Source organism: Gopherus flavomarginatus, chromosome 5, assembly GCF_025201925.1.
Source record: "Gopherus flavomarginatus isolate rGopFla2 chromosome 5, rGopFla2.mat.asm, whole genome shotgun sequence".
Lineage (NCBI taxonomy): Eukaryota > Metazoa > Chordata > Testudines > Testudinidae > Gopherus > Gopherus flavomarginatus.
This window is the reverse complement of record NC_066621.1, coordinates 117498235-117509983: the sequence shown is the minus strand read 5'-3', so window position 1 is coordinate 117509983 and position 11749 is coordinate 117498235. Positions and strand designations below refer to the sequence as shown.

General features: G+C 50.1%; 1 protein-coding gene across 2 annotated transcripts; it reads right to left on the bottom strand.

Annotated features, from left to right (window-relative positions):
* Window positions 1-297: 297 nt before the first annotated feature.
* Window positions 298-8565, bottom strand: BATF (basic leucine zipper ATF-like transcription factor). 2 transcript variants are annotated; one of them, XM_050955783.1, is made up of 4 exons: window positions 8504-8565; window positions 8027-8410; window positions 5320-5424; window positions 298-952 (listed from the first exon to the last, which is right to left on the bottom strand). In XM_050955783.1, the coding sequence occupies exons 2-4, from the start codon at window positions 8090-8092 to the stop codon at window positions 743-745; spliced, it is 381 nt and encodes a 126-aa protein (XP_050811740.1). In that variant the 5' UTR covers window positions 8093-8410; window positions 8504-8565; the 3' UTR covers window positions 298-742. The 2 variants fall into 2 exon arrangements, with proteins under 2 accessions (XP_050811740.1, XP_050811739.1); XM_050955782.1 differs by having other exon boundaries at window positions 8027-8541.
* Between the last annotated feature and the right edge of the window lie 3184 nt (window positions 8566-11749).

The following is an 11749-nucleotide window of genomic DNA, read 5'->3' as shown; positions in this document are numbered from 1 at the left end:
TAGATCTCCCACAGGAAAGGCCAAAAGATACAACAAATACATAAATGGCCCTTCCTCATCCTTCCTGGTTCAGAGAGAGGGCAGAGACATGCCAGCCCCTCTGTTACACATTGACAACAGGCAGCTGTTGTCTGGATTAGACATTAGCATAGCTTCTCCAGTCCCAGGTCCCCGCTGCTTCATATGGGGCTGTTCCCCAGAATTTTAGTGTTGTCTTCCCCGTTTTCTGCCACGCTCAGTGTGTACTGTGGAATCTCAGGGGAGGCCAGGCCAGGTTTTTAAAGAAAGTGTTAAACATTTTACTCTTTATTTTTTTAAAAATAAACCAGTCTCCCCCGCTACCCCATGGCCCCTCATTCCCAGCACTCCTCTCCTGGGAGCACTCACTGGTGAAGTCTCCAGCTGACTGCTCTCATGGAGACAGGGTTCCTGTGTCACATAGACCCATGCGAGGGTCCCAGTGCAAACAACAGAACAGGGATTGGTGCCAATTTGCAAACGTTTCCCTTCTCTGTTGATCTGAGATTTAACCTCCCTGAAGATGCCTCCTGGTGTTCTGCCATATCTGCACCGGGGCCAACTCCTAGACATGTGACCCTGGGCCTGGCCCAGTAGACGCTTGAAGGATGGGAAGGAATAGCTGTAACAGTCCATGTCCCTCCTGTGAACCAAAGAGTGAGCCCCGTGGGGTCTCTGATTTCCATTTGTGGAGCCTGCAGGCTGCGTGTCCTTGTGGCCGGGCTCAGTGCTGGAAGCGTGGGGAGCTGATGTGGGGCTGATGGAAGGAATGTGTGGCATACAGCACCTCCGGGGGTGGTTGGGGCACCGTGGTCAGGATGGAGCAGAGGGGCTCATGGGAGCTCAGCATTGAGGTGAAATGCTTCATTTCTTCTGTCAGCTGCTTGATCTCCCTGCGCAGGGCAGCGTTCTGCCTCTCCAGGTCCTCGCTCTCCTGAGGGCACAAAAGCAGCAGGGGCTAGATTAGTGTTCTGCCTGCAGAGCCATCACAGGCGTGGGGGGAATTCTGGGAGGAAAACTGGCAGAGCAGTATGTCCATAGGGAGTGGGAGGTAAGAGATGATATCTTGGCAGAGCAGCAGCCGGAGGGCAGCTGGGTTAATGCTCAAACTGCAGGGGGAGCTGGCTCCCATCTATGTTATTATTATACACTGATATTGCTTGGTGCCAAAAGCAACCAGTTGAGGACCCCATTATGCCGGGCACTGGACACACATATAGGAAAATGACAGTCCCTTGCCCCAAAGAATTTACAGTCCAGGAAACCAACATAACAGTGGATAAGACAAATAAGCAGGGGGGCGGATGGGGGAACAGAGTAGGATGTACACACTTCTCAGCCAGTCAGGAGCAGTGATCACAATTCGCCCCCTGCCTAACAATTCACAGGTTGCAGTTTACTGTGTGCTCTACAAAAGAGACAAGTTTGAGGAGGGGCTTGAAAGAAGACAAGGGGATGGCTTTTCTGATCTATCTGTCTGTCTGTCTATCAGCATCTTTCAAGTGTCTGGCTGTCACTGCAGTATCTCAGTGCTGCTGGGAGCAGTTGGAGCTATCTCAGTAGGGTGACCAGATGTCCCGATTTTATAGGGACAGTCCCAATATTTGGGGCTTTTTTTTTTATATGGGCTCCTATTACCCCCCACCCCCTGTCCTGATTTTTCACACTTGCTATCTGGTCACCCTATGCCTTAGGGAAGGGGCTGGGGGTATCTGGGTGGGGGGAAAGAGGTCAGAGCCCTTCATCTCACTACCCCGGAGAGTTTCCACAGTGACATATTTCCTGTAAATTCAAAGCGGCACTGTGTCTGGGCAACTCCCACCCCACCCCCTAGCCAGCCAGGGGTCCTGCCACGGAGCCAGTGACATTCTCAGCCCTCAGCCACACTCTCTCCCCAGCAGCTGCTTACGAGAAGTGACAGCAGCACCAGCACGTTCCCCGCCCAGGCACTCACAGCTCCCTCTCACGCACACACCTCCCAGGCCACATCCCGACCTGAGGCAGATTGGCCTGGGGGGAGGGGATGATAAATAACCGCCGTTATTATCAGAAATAACCAGAAAACCACCTGTCACAGGAAACCTGTCATTGCCATGGTAAGACAAGACTCACTGCTTCCTGCTGGCGCCTGGGGAAACCAGACGTATGGCAAGGAGGGGGAGGTACATTGATGTGACAGAAAGAAGGAGGGAAACTGAGGCCTCAGAAGAAAAAAATGAATAATAATAGTGATGATGATGTACAGTCCTGCCTAATGGTACTCAAAACACATGACAGACTGTATGCACCTCTCCTGAAATGCAGCCCTCACTAGCATGGAACACCTCAGCCACTGAACAGCACTCCGCAATGCTACTCAACCGTTTGAGACAGGACCTGAAGAATCCTATGTCCAGCTGAAACCACAGTGGGGATTTGGAGAGACAGAATGCTGGAACCTAGGTTGAAATTTAGCCAGGCTACTGGGGCACTGAGACTCTATGGACAGTGCTATGAGATCTTGAATGACTGTTTACCATGCTCTATGGCCCCCAAGGGCTAAATAGCTACCCAGCTAGCCACTCATCCAAAACAAAGCAGCATGCCACATCTCTGATCACCCCACTGGGATTGCTAGTGGCAGGAACCTGATTTATAAAGGTCCCTATTGCCTCAGTATTGGGGCACCTTGCACTAGTTAAAATAAACCCACCGTTAGATATTAACTGCCACAGCAGGACCTTGCAGAAGGGAGAGGGATCTCTCAGATCACTGGGTCCCACACAGGCTAATGCTTCACAGATCTTAACCTACTCCACACTCATCAGCTGACAAGAAGGCAGTGTGGGGAGTTTGGGAGTTATAGGCTCTTAATGACTCACTCCACTTGAGCAACAAGCCACTCTGTTCTGCACTAGTTAAAACTTCTGGATCCTTTTAAAGTGATTACAGTGGCCTGAACTGACCATTGACACTGGAAAGTCCTGCTTCCAAGAGGCACTTTCACAGCCACTATGCCTATCAGATAAAAAGCATTTGGGGATCCATTATAATCCAGAGACTGGAAAGTATATTGGCCAAGGTTTGACAGGCATCTCCAGCAAAAAGGTGCAACCCTGTCTCTGTCCCATTCCTCCAGCTCTCTCCCCTACCCATTAGCATCAGTTCTGTCTTATCCAGGTTGATCTTATGCTACTTTGCTCCCATCCACGTCCCCACCTTTGCCAGGTACTAGGAAAACAAAGAGCTTGTAGTGTGAGTGTCATCTGCACCATGGTAAAACTGCAAGCCACATGCCTCACTGTCTCCTCCAGCAAGGGGAATGCCTTGGGACACAGCAGGGGAGGATCCGAGGAGAGGAAAAGTCAGTACTCATTCCTGCCCTCTGGAGCCGCTGGGAGAGAAAATAACAAACCCACTGAAAGGCTTTCCAATCTACTGCTGTGAGCTGCAGCAGATTAGTGACTAACCCCCTGATTGTGGTATCACACCACACTGACAGAGCAAACGAAATCAGCATGGACCAGTGTCCACCTCTAAAAGGATCGTTGGCCATGGATAGTGAGGAACACCTTCCCTGTAATGAACCCACTACTAAAGAAGCATTGAGGACACCTGTGCAGTCAGGTTGTGGCAGAAGCTGTTCCAAAACCACTTTCTCAATAATCCTCCCCATAGTGGGGATAGATGGGATTGTGGAGGCTTCTAAAGTCAAGGAACAGCATCTCAAGCAGAAGCCTGATGACTCCCTGTTTAAAGGGAAGCCTAAGATTTAATTACACAAACTCAGGAGTCACACCCTCCTGTTCTGACACCACTCCCATGCCTGCTACCTGCAGCCAAATACTCAGGGTCCCTGGAAAAGTAGATGCCAAATTCTTTACACTGAGAAAAGTGGCTTTGGGCAGTAAGTGGGAGTCGACAGCCTAACACCTCATTCCCTCCCAACCCCATTGCACAGTCCCAGTGTGGCAATATGGCAAAGGAACAGGGTGAAACTAAGAGAGGCAAGATGTATGCCGGATATCAGGACAGTGCAAAGTATTCAGCTGTGGAGCTCTCTCCCAAGGGAAGGGGTAGGAGCCTCACCATCGGGGACATTTAAAATTAAACAGGACAAAACACTAGTAAGCATACAACGGGGATTATCCTGCATAGCTGGCAGGCAGTGAACTGGCGGTGACCTAGTGGGGTTTTTCCAGCTCTAGGGCTTGATTCTCCATGGCTTTGCACATTGTATCATCTTTTAAACCTATGCAAAGCAAACATGAAATGCTACCAAGTCAGAACGGCAGTGTTTTACAGGTTCTTTGCATGGATATGAGAGGTGACAAGAAGTGCGAGGTGAGGGAGTGTCAGGCCTTGTGTATTTAGGCTTTTAAAGGATTTTTGAGACAATCAGAAGAGACTAAAAAGGTAATGATAATTTCAGGGCAAGAAGTAAAGTCTTGCCGCAGATTAAAAACTGGGTGCAAAAAGTAGGGCTATGTGGGCAATTTACAGCTCCGAGAGAGGTTGAGAGTGGGGTCCCTCAGAAATTAGTCCTAGCGGCATGGTTATTCGCTGTATTTATCAATGAGCTGGAAGGGTGGTAACATTTGCTGATGACACAGAATTAATAAGGTTGATCAAGAGTAGGGAGGAATTCCTGGTGGACCCCATAACACTAGGTAACTGGGCAGAGAAAATTCGTTGTGGACAAGTGCAAGGGGAAGGTGCACACTGGTGGGTCTGAAATACAGGTGGATGTCACCAGCCAGAGAAGGCATTTGCTGTGTGCACAACAGCAATCAAAACTGCAAATAAAGGGGCCTCACCCCACTCCCATTGCAGCAAGTGGCAAAATTTCCATTGGCATGCACGGATCAGGATCAGACCCAACATATTATTATGGAATGGAGAATAATATGGGAAAGAATATACCTCTAACAAAGAGAGGTACATTCCTCATTCCTCCCACCCAACCCAGGACCCTGCACTCAGCTTCAGCCACCTCATCTCCAAAAGGACGGAAAGAGCAGAAACAAAAGGTCCAGAGAATATGAGGAGGAGCCAAGAGGAGAGGCTTCAGCAGAGGTGACTTTCAACAGAGTACACCTGTTCCATTTTGAAGGGAACATCTGGCTGCCCCTGGAAGGAGCGTCCTTCACCTTCACCATCCAGCTGCTGCTAGAGCTGCCGTCACATGCTATGCTGGCCCATGCTCTTCCTGCCCCTGCCTGAACTGAATGGCTGTGTTGTGTGTTCATCTATGCTAGAACATGTCCTCTTATGTGTGCAAGGTCCCAGTGATCCAGATGGAGAGAGAATGGAAGCTTTTACCAAGTGCAGGGTGTCTGCCTTCTGGGTCTGCCTCTGTCTGCTCTTCTGAGCTGCGATGCGATTCTTCTCCCTCCTCTGAACTTTCCTCATGTCATCAGAAGAATCCTGAAAAATACAGGGCCTGGGAATGACAGAGACATCACCTCCACTACCATAGAGAGGCATGAGGTCAGGGGTACAGGGGCAGAATAGCCTCAAGCGAACACTCCTCTCAGCAAAAATCACCGCATTCACTCTTCTGGCCACATAGGCCATGTATCCCTGTCTGACGCACAGCATCAGTGCAAAACCAGGGTAGAGGTGCTCTCCTACTACAAGGATGTATGAGGCACTTAACAGCCACCCCTCTGAGATGTAATTCTAGAAGTTGGACATGCTGGTAGAACTGGGAAGTGAACTCTGTCTTCATGGTACAGGCTTGGGTTGTAACCCGCAGAACCACAGGAGTCAGAGATGAAAAAAATAAACCTATTGGATCACCCAGTCCAACTTCCCCAAAAGCCATGGCAGGACTGTCCCCTATACAGCACTTTTTTATTCTTTGTGCAGTAGAGTTTCCAGTGTCCCATGCCAATGGGGCTCCCTACTTCCCCTGGGAGATGATTCCACTGCCTGACTTATCTCACTGCCAAGGAGTCAATCCTGGCATTCAGCTTGCTTTTTGCCTTTCTTCATTTCACTCTCCGACAATTCTATTACTCCTAGTTCCCATATATCACCCTAAATAATTGCCCTTCTACTCTGGGGTTTATCTGTTTCATACATTTGCAGAGTTATGTCCCTGCTTAGCTCAGCTACAGGCTCAGCTTTTTTTATCTTTCCCCTTTACTCAGTCACTACAGACCCCTGATCGCTTTGTTTGCTCTTCTCTGAACTCCCTGCATTTCAATGTCTTGCTGCTAATGTGGTATCCAGAACTGGCAGCAATATTCCAGGTCACATTTTCACTGGCGTTATGCAGAGAGGGGGTATGCCCTCCTAGCTCTGGGATGTGAGGTCTCTTTGCTTGAAGATCTCACTCCTCAGCATCATTCAGCAGCCTTTCCGGCATTAATTGTTATTATTTCTTATTTTTATTAATTATTATTATTATGGAAGGTTCTCCGCTGATAACTGATCCTCCCACTCTCTCTGGCAGCTAAAATCTTCATCAGATCCTATCATTTTCTGTCTTCCACTGTAACTGCTGCCTTTCTGTACTCTCTGACACGTACACCACCTCCCTCCTCCGCTTGCAAAATGCAGCCTCTAGAGTTATCTTCCTGAACCATCAGTCTCTCCCTTTTCTTCCTCCCCCAACTTTGTGATCTCTCCATTTCCTCAGATTTAAACCTCATATCCTTACCTTCAATTTCCTTCCTCAACCCACCCCAGCCAACATATCCAGCCTAGCCTCTTACCTTATTGCCTCCAACCCTGCACAGTGAAGATCCCAGTCTGGGAACCCCACTTGTCTACTTCCCCCTTGACTGCTGTTAAGCCTCATTCCCTTCTAGACAGAGTGCTCTCCCAAACCCTGTTTGCCCAGCCAACACCATCTGCTCAGTGTTTGTCCAGGGCCGGCTTTATGACCCGTGGGGCCTGATTCGAATACCCAGCGGCAGTCCGGGGCTTCGGCGGCACGTCGGCAGCGGGGGGACTGGTCCAGGTTTTCCACAGCACCAAAGGACCCCCCCCACTGCTGAAATGCCGCTGAAGACCCCCAGAGCAGACCCTCACTGCCGAAATGCCACTGAAGACCCCTGGAGCGGGGCCCTCTTATGTGTGGGGCCCTTTTAGGAGCAGGGCCCGATTCCGGGGAATCAGGGGTATTGGCCTAAAGCCGGCCCTGTGTTTGTTCGTAAGCTCCTCGGGGGTAAAGTCCCTCATATCTGGTGTCCTGCGCAGCACCATGTGGTTAACAGCTAGCAAAGAATAAAGTACCCAGAAAAGAAGATGGAATCATCTGGGACACATCTTAAGAATAACCCTGTGGCAGGCATGCCACCGGACAGCTGGAGGAACACACAAAAGGGGCCCACTCAAAGAATCCCTCTATACAACAGCACTTAGACAGGGAAACTTATGGGACTTAAATAGAAAATGTGCAGAGAGCAGCCCAGGATAGACAAGGATATTGGAGCCTTGCTCATGCCCTGAGTGATATCTGATGGCATGGGAAGGATTTGGATTCAGAATGAGATCCTGACCACATGCTGGGGGAGGGCTCAGAGCCCACAACAGGATCTCTTCAGAGCCACTGGTATTTTCACTTTACCAAGCTCCCAGCCTGCTGGATGCCTGGGAGTTTGTGGGGTGGCCCCTGCAAGTCAGAACCAGGCGTTTAAGGTGCCGCCCCTCATGTGGCCTGTGCTAATGTGGTTCCTCTGCAAAAACACTCCTCACAGCGTCCTTTGGTTTTAAGCTTGTTCCTGCATGAGGGCTTCCTGCTTAGCTCTCTGTGGCCTGGTTTACATGAGGGGTTTAGTTTGCACTAACTCAAGCCAGAATGCATTGAAAAAGCCTGCATGAACACAATGCAAATCTTTAAAGTGCAGTAACTCCCTGTTCGCTGCAAATTCTGTACTCCACTTTCAAAGTGGAGTAAGTGCACGGTGGACTAAGTTAGTATGTCCCTCCCCAGGCTGGTTCCTAGAAAGCCCTGCCATTCTGTGCTGTGAAAACACCCCAGGATGGGAGCATTGGTGCAAAAATTTCAACGTGTTACCTGTTTGCTAGGTGGGGGTGACTGGCTGAAGCTGCTGGAGTCGCTGCTGTCAGAGCTATGGGGCATGGCTCGCGTCCCTCTTCCCAGGGCCTCTTCTGCTTCCTCTGTGTCCTTGGTGATCTTGGTTTCCTTTGGCTTTTACTCACCCCTCCCTTCCCCTGCCGTCTTTCCCTCTTTCCCTTGGTTACTTTCTTTGCCTCTTTCCTTGTCCCTCTCTTTGTCACGTTGCTCTCCCTGTGTCACTTTCTCTGCCACTCTGCCCCAGTTCCTCCCTGCACTTCTCTCCTCTCTGTCACTGCACCTTGCAGTGATGTCTAGGTCTTAGGCTCCTGTGGTTTCTCGGAAGCTGCGAGGGACGTAAGCTGAAAGTCACATGGGCGGAAACTTTACGAAGAAGAAAAAAAGTTACATTGAGAAAAAAAAACACACACATCTGGGAAAAACGAGCTTCAAAATAGCTTGAAAAACCCCCGATACCTTCAGGCGGTTTGAGATACAGCGACAAAGTTTCAAAAGAGACAAACAACCAGAGAAAAAAAATCCTAGCCCAAGCTGCAAAATACAGCCCCTCGGAGAGGAGGAGGCGGCGCACAGAGACACAGAAAATGCCAAAGCTGCTCATTTGTAAATGTAGCAAGCAGGGAGTTTGATCACGTGCCAGGTACCCTGGGCTCCCCACCCCATCTGCCAAGCCCAGCTTGGGAAGTTCCCAGACAGACTGAGTTGCAGACCTCCCACCTTCCCAGCCATCCACCCACCAAACAGCTGAGGTCCCCAGAAGTGACGTGGTTTGCAGAGGTCCTGGAGAGGAGACCAGGGCCATTGGCAAGTGCATGCACAGGAGATCTTTTTGTGTAGATGGTTCTGCATCTTTGGTACACAGGCCTCTGAAAGTGCCAAACCCCCCAGTAGGAGGAACATTGGGAGCAGGGTGGGGACTGCCTTTGACAATCTTAATAGTTTCTGTTAGCCAAAGTTCTCCAAGCACTTTAAAACATTAGTTAATTAGCTTCTACTCCCCACTACTAGCCTGGGAGGAACATATTATTATCCCAGTTACGTATGCAGGGAGACTGAGGCACATAGACGGGATGTTGCCGTGGTTTCACAGAAAGTCAACAGCAGAGCCAGGAATAAAACCCAGGAGTCCTGACTCCCGGTCCCCACCCCAATCAACCACTAGACTTCAGTCCCTTGTAGAGCTGTGATTAGATCCCAGGAGTCCTGATGCCCAGTCTCCCCTGCCCTAACCATTAAACCATACTTCCTGCCAGAGCTAGGAATAGAACACAGGAGTCCTGACGCCCAACCCCCCTGCTATAACCACTCGTGTAGTAGAAGGGGCCAGAGCCAATGAAGGATACCTGACCAGCATCCCATGTAGGGTTACATGCCCTGAAAGGACACAGTCCCTGCACTCCTTGTTTACTCACAAGTGGGCCATTTTACCAGCCTAAGATTGGAGCTTTTTGCATTGTGATGGTTGATTGTATCTTGGTTTTGTTGTTTTGCACTAAAAACACCATTAAAGCATAAATTCATCATTGGCCCCCATCCATCCCTTCACCAGCCCTGAGCTGCGGCAGGGCTCAGGGTATTTGTGTCACCTTTGTATCTCCTCTACATCAGGCTGGCCAGGGGATACTTCAGTCCCTGGTGCCATTTGGCATAGCCTGAGGGGCCCCAAGGGGCTATTGTGACAGCTGGGAATAGCTGGTGTGCAGCAATGCCCCCCAGGAATGCCCTCAAAATACCTCTTGCAGTAGGGACTCCTGAGGGGGTGGCTCCTTAGCCAAAGGAATTACCAAGAGGGTGGATCACCTAGTTTTATGATCCTTTTATGCCTTCAGACCCAGAGGGACAAAACATTGGGATGAGCTGGGCCCATTTGTCTTTTCTGATTTGCCCTCGCTCCCCTCCCCTTCTTTTCCTCCTCCCCCTTAGTGTCCACTTCCCCACCCTTGCCAAACTCTTCTCCACTCCTCAGTCTGTCCAAATCTCTCCCCACCATTCTCTCCTCCCTCAGTCAGCCCAGGGCAATGTCAAGCTACCTGAATGGGTAACAGAGCAAGTGGGAAGAAAGCAGGAAGGCCAGGGTTAGAATAGAAGAGGCAGCAGGGAAGCATTGAGATTAATGGGGAAGCTGGGATGGGAGGGCTACCTATGGACAGTGGGGATCCTGCAACTCCAGCCTAAGGGGCATGGGCAGAGCTGATTGGGGGTCAGGACTGGAATAGCAGGTGCTGATAGCAGGCAGAGCCCTGGGGATGCTAGAACAGCAGCTGGCCACACTTATGAGCACTGAGTTCCCTTTGCTTTCTTTAGTTAGGGACATGCTGAGAATCCCCCTAGCAAGGCAGGTCACAGCTGTGGGGTTCCAACATGAGCGCCTGGGTGGAAACGAGTCAGTAATGCAGCGATGTTGTGAGCTTTGGGTTTGCAGATGAATTTTTATTTCCAGCGGCAAAGCAAACCAATGGGAGCAGAGAGCACATGCTGGTGGCTGGCAAGGAAGGCTGCAAAACTCAAGGTGGTTACTCCCGGCTTTGGTCATTCATAGACACAACATGCATCCTCTCATGGACAGGTACCAGCGAATGAAAACAAATGTGTGGGGCTCTTTATGGGTTTGTCTACACAGGGATATTGACTGGCATGGCTATAGCTGAATAATTATTCCTTATGGCTGTGCCAGTCAATTTCCTTGTGTAGACAAGACCTCGCTAATTTGTATGGCCCCCACCATCAGAGCATCTGAGCACCTTACGGTCTTTAACATATTCACCCTCCCAACACCCTGGTGTGGTAGAGAAGTGCCAGTGCAGCTTACAGACAGGGAGTGGAGGCACTGAATGTCTACACTGCAAAAAAATCCATGGCAGCACGTCTCAAAACCCAGCTCAACCGACTTGGACTCACGGGGCTACAATCAGCAGTGTGGATGCTCTTGTTCGGGCTGGAGCTCAGGCTGTGTGACCACCTCCCCCACCAGCTGGGTTTCAGAGCCCAGGCTGTAGCCTGAGTGGGAACGTCTCCATGCTGTTTTTAGCCCTATCACGTGATCCCTACGAGCCTGAGTCAGTTGACCCGGGCTCTGAAACTCACTGCCACAAGGTTTTTTTGCAGTGTAGACCTACCCTGAAAGAGGAAGGCCTACAGCAGGGGTTCTCAGACTTTTGTACTCATGACCCCTTTCACACAGCAAGCCTCTGAGTGCGACCCTCTTATACATTAAAAACATTTTTTTATATATTTAACACCATTATAAATGCTGGAGGCAAAGCAGGGTTTGAGGTGGAGGCTGACAGCTCACGACCCCCTATGGAAGAACCTCACGACCTTCTGAGGGGTCCTGACCCCAGTTTGAGAACCCCTGCCCTACAGCTTCCCAAATGGTAGTGGGAAGCCTTGTTTTTCATTTGCTCAACCAGAAGCACCTAGAAGTGGCCTGATTTTCAGAAAGTGCTGAATGCACACTGCCCCTTTCAAAATCAGGACCTTAAAAAGCATCTTATGTTGGGCTCCCACAAACTGGGGCCCACCCACTCAATCACTTTTAAAGAGGTAAGGCTATGGGATTTACCCAGCATTATAAAGGCAACCTCTGGCAATGCAGGGAACAGAACCCCAGTCTTCTAAGTCCCAGGCTAGTGTCCTAACAACTGAAGCACCCATCTTTTCCAGTGCCTGCCCCTCTCCCATCCTGTGATGTTCTGTCTCCAT

Bases quoted from the DNA above. Each gene is read 5' to 3' on its own strand.
- BATF (XM_050955783.1), bottom strand. From the start codon at position 8,092: ATGCCCCATAGCTCTGACAGCAGCGACTCCAGCAGCTTCAGCCAGTCA. The intron at 5,425-8,026 runs GTAACACGTTGA...TGTATTTTTCAG, and splicing joins CACCCCCACCTAGCAAACAG to GATTCTTCTGATGACATGAG. The intron at 953-5,319 runs GTAAAAGCTTCC...TTGTGCCCTCAG, and splicing joins AGGCAGACACCCTGCACTTG to GAGAGCGAGGACCTGGAGAG.